Genomic DNA, 4,190 nt, shown 5'->3' with positions numbered 1-4,190 from the left:
GACTCTTAGAAAGAGTGCAGTGTTTGTATAGCACCTAGCACAGTGTCTGGCATACCTTAGGTCTTTAATGACTCATAGTTATTAATGCAATTATTCTGAATACAGACCCTTTAGATATCCCAAGATATCCCAGTGAAAAAGCACTGCCACATGCATGAGAAAAAAATATAGGGCTTCCCCGGTGGCACAGCAGTTGAGCGCTGGGTTGCACTCAGCAGTTGAGCGCTGGGTTGCGAAGCTGCCCGCAGCCTCTGCAGTGCAGGTTTGATCCCTGGCCACCAGGTGAGGGTACCACAGGGCGCGCAGACCTCTCCTGCCGCCCGATGCTCCCCTCAGCAGCATACTTCGTCAGTCTGCCTGCTCTGTTCCCCGCTCTGGCTCTGGTGAATTCTCTCACCCTCCCGCGCTTCTGATTGTACCCAGTGCTTGTATAAATAAATAAATAAACAAACAAATAAATAAATAAGAAAAAAATACAGGTCTGTGCCCCAGTTCTTGTATGCATATATAACTAAACAAATATTTAAAAAAAGAAAAAAAGAAAAAATTATAATGGTAGGTCCTAGTTGTTGTCTAACCCAGAGCCTCCAGGAGTAATGCAGTGATTTCTAAAGAGTAAATTTTCAGTGCAGACAAATAAGAGACACTATGAAAACACAGTGTATACTATATTGAGTTTATTTTGCACATGTTTAAAAGTAAGTTAAGGAAAGTTCACACAGTTCAATTTAATTTTATGAAACACACTAAAAGGTATAAGAGAACCACAATGTAACAATGTTTTATTTCTTCTTATTTCTTGTACCCAACTATTTTAAAGCTGATTTCTTTCATCTTTCCAATAAATGTTTGTAGTAATGTTATGTTATGTATTCCAGATGACAATATAAGATACATGTTCAGAATTTGTTTTACAAAACAACAATGCTTTTACAATTAACTTCACCACTGCAATAAATATGTAACCAATTTCATTCACAAACCAGGAGATTTTGATGCAAATGAAATATGTATTATTAAGAGAAACATTTCAACAATATATACTTCAAAAAATAAAAGAATAAAATTTCAAGTTCCACCAAATACAACACAGGAACACATAGGCTTATTTATTTTGTGCCTTTTAGCCTCAATTCAGGCCTAATTTCTATGAACGGTTTTTTAAAACAATGTATGAAGAAAAAAAATTCCTGACTTGTCTCATTGCAGGAGATGATGCTCTTAACACTTGGCACTAGAGACAGCAGTGGCCACAGAGAAGCTGCCCTGGCTGAAGTTCTACCTCAGGTTCTCTTTTCTTCATCCTGCAAGGCCTCCTCATACTGAGAAGGGAAAGAACTTGGGTCAGTCCCATGAACCTTGGCCACAAATTCCAGGACTTTCATCTTGGTGGTTTCTGCATGAGCTCGTGGGCCCCACAGGAATTCAAATTTTGCAGGAACATTGTTGGCCACCTGCTGGTACACCAGGTAATTTTCCTTCACAAAATCTTCAGTGATGAGCTGTCTGGGCTCCCCAAAGATGAAGTGCCTCACTCCAGGGTAAACGCCGGTCAAATTCAGAACTTCCCAAACTTCTTCTTCAGTGGCACGGTTACCCTTCATGAAGATCACACCCAGGATGAGAATCAGGATGCCAGTCTTGGGCACGCCCTCTTCACCACTCATCATCCCATCATAGGTGAGGCCCAATTTGATGAGCAGGACATAGCGGTGGTTGATGGGATCCACTTCCTGCATGTCAAGGCCAAAGATCATCTCCATGCGCTCCATAGCTCTCAGCAGGATCTCAGTGAAGCGGTTTTCATATCCCTTGATGACCATCTTCAAAATTTCTTCCTTGGTTATTGACTCTTTCATTTGATACTTGAACAGCATGAAATTCACCAGCATTGCCACTTTCTCCTCAAGAGCATCTATGGGCACATTCTGAGGGGCTGGCTCAGCCTGTGAGGTGCTTACATACTCTTTTTGGCTAGTGAAGCCCTCCTCCGACTTGTTTGATGAGGTGACCATGGAGGCAGTGCCAGAGAAACAGACACTCTGAGGACCCTCAGGAATACTGGCCATACCAGCATCAGGAGTTTCCTTCCAACTAGCAGGCATTAGAGGATGGGAGGAGAAGGAGGTCTCCTGCAGGGCCTTGGAGACCTGTGCAATCTCCAGGCTTTGGACCTTACTGTGGGTCTGAAGGTGTTGAGCGTGTGAGCATTGTGAGCTCTTCTGAAGCTTAGACATGACAACTCTAGTGATGACTCAGTAGGCAGGAGTGTGGTCAGTAGGGCTGGCAATGGGGAATCAGTGCTTAAGGGAAAAAAGACAGATGTAAGTGGTCTGAGCTATAAAATTAACTGTGGCAAACTGATAAAAGCAGCAGCCAATGGTTTCTGTTTGTTTGTTTTCTTCCGGAAAATAGTGCTTTAGGGCCTCACAGGTTTCCTGACTTCTTGGCAACTATGTCTTCCAAGAATATGAAGGAAAATGTTTGATTACTCCTTGGATGGAGCCAACCAACCCAAGATGATTATTCTCAGGGATCTCAAGAGGCCGATGTGATTGGAATCTATAAAGTGATTTCTGTTTTGATGAGTAAAGTACCATAGTCCTCATTCAAGTTCATTATTTTGGTATTGGATAGGCCTAGGTTAAGCCCTGTGTTAAGACCAATGTCATATCTCCTAAGACAGCTGAGCAGCAAATATAGAGGGACCACCTCCAGAAACAATTCCTGGGGTTTCCCAGAACCGGCAACAGGAGGAAGATGCTGTGTACAATCTGCCTTCTGGCATTGGGGATCCCCACAATTCTCAGTTAGTTGCCTTTCTTTGAATTCAGTCAAGTCCTGGGGTCTCTTCTTTTGCTGACTTAACACTACCCCTCAAAACTAAGCCTCCACCTCTCAGTCTGGAAGGGTAATTAAGGACATAACAACTTGACATCTTACCTCAGCACTGAAAACAGTTCGCAGCTAGACTCCTGACCCATATACTTCTGGGAAGATTGTCCCTCAGTACTCAGTGAGGGCCCTTGCCTTGGCTACTGGTGGGGGTCTCAGGACTAACCACTCTAATTTTTCAGGCCAATCCCTTTCTGTACAAGACTACCTTATTTTCCTGAGTCACCTGTGAAGGAAGCTAGGAAGGACATTACCCATCTTTACTGATGCTTCCCTGGCTTATAGTAGGAGCCAGACTCTGGATATCCCTTAGTTCTGGTGTGGGTGGGACACTCTGACCCCACTCAGAGTCCCTACTATTATTATTGACAGGCATTGAACTACGACCTTTGCTGACCGCATGTATTACAGGCACATACAGCAAGGACCTAAGCTGACTGAAATACCCAAGAAGGAGAAGAGTTGATGACCTGTTGTGGGATCCCTGACCCAGGATTTCTGGCTATAATAGTTTTGTGCTTCTTTGATGATTCCATGTTCAGGGATAGGTCACTTGTATTTCTACCTGGCGTCTCCATGTAGACTGCAGCACTGCCGGGTCACCCTATCGGCTGTGAATCAGTACCTGTCTCTTTCAGACCAAGATTGCTGCCTCACTATAATCACAGTGTATGAATTAATTTGGTGAGATGCCCGGCCATTCTCGTTTGGGATCTTCCAGGGCATGAATACAAAGACAGGGCAGGTATCATGGCGTCCCATCAAGTGGATGGTCAGCTCTGTTCAGTCAAGGTCAAAACCCTTAATCTTGACAGTTTATGAGACTCTTCCCCTCTGCTGATCTGATGTGCTTCCTCATACTACTGACATATGTCTCTCCGAGCACTGAGGATAACTATTCAGGTGATATATCCTGAATTTCCTATTTCCTAATTGTGACAGCAGGATGGGGCTCTGTTGAGATCATTCTGTCCTAGACTGAGTGTCCCCATTAGCTTCATTTAGATAGGCTCCTTCCCATAATCGATGGTAGGAACTGGGGCCTGGTTTAAAATGGATGGAATCTTGCCATTTGCTATAACATGGATCGAGCTGGAGGGTATTATGCTAAGTGAAAAAAGTTGGATGGAGAAAGACACTGTATAATTTAATTCATATGTGGATGTAAAGAAACAAAACGAATGAAGAAACAAGCAAAGGAAACACAATCTCCTAGATGAAAGGAACAAACTGTTGGTTACCGTCCTCCCATCCCCCACCAAAAAGGGGATCTGAGTGTGGGTAAATCAGGTAAA

The 4,190-nt window shown here is 43.5% G+C and overlaps 1 protein-coding gene across 1 annotated transcript; it reads right to left on the bottom strand.

Annotated features, from left to right (window-relative positions):
* Positions 1-1,283: 1,283 nt before the first annotated feature.
* On the bottom strand, positions 1,284-2,237 carry LOC311187476 (melanoma-associated antigen B16-like; the record flags this gene model as incomplete). Its single annotated transcript, XM_084258886.1, has 1 exon — positions 1,284-2,237. One exon carries the CDS (start codon positions 2,235-2,237, stop codon positions 1,284-1,286), a length of 954 nt encoding a protein of 317 aa, XP_084115012.1.
* Positions 2,238-4,190: the final 1,953 nt, after the last annotated feature.

Source organism: Talpa europaea (genome assembly GCF_964194135.1).
Source record: "Talpa europaea genome assembly, chromosome: X".
Taxonomy (NCBI): Eukaryota; Metazoa; Chordata; class Mammalia; order Eulipotyphla; family Talpidae; genus Talpa; species Talpa europaea.
Note: the sequence above shows the minus strand (reverse complement) of the source record. Positions and strands in the feature narration are given on the sequence as shown.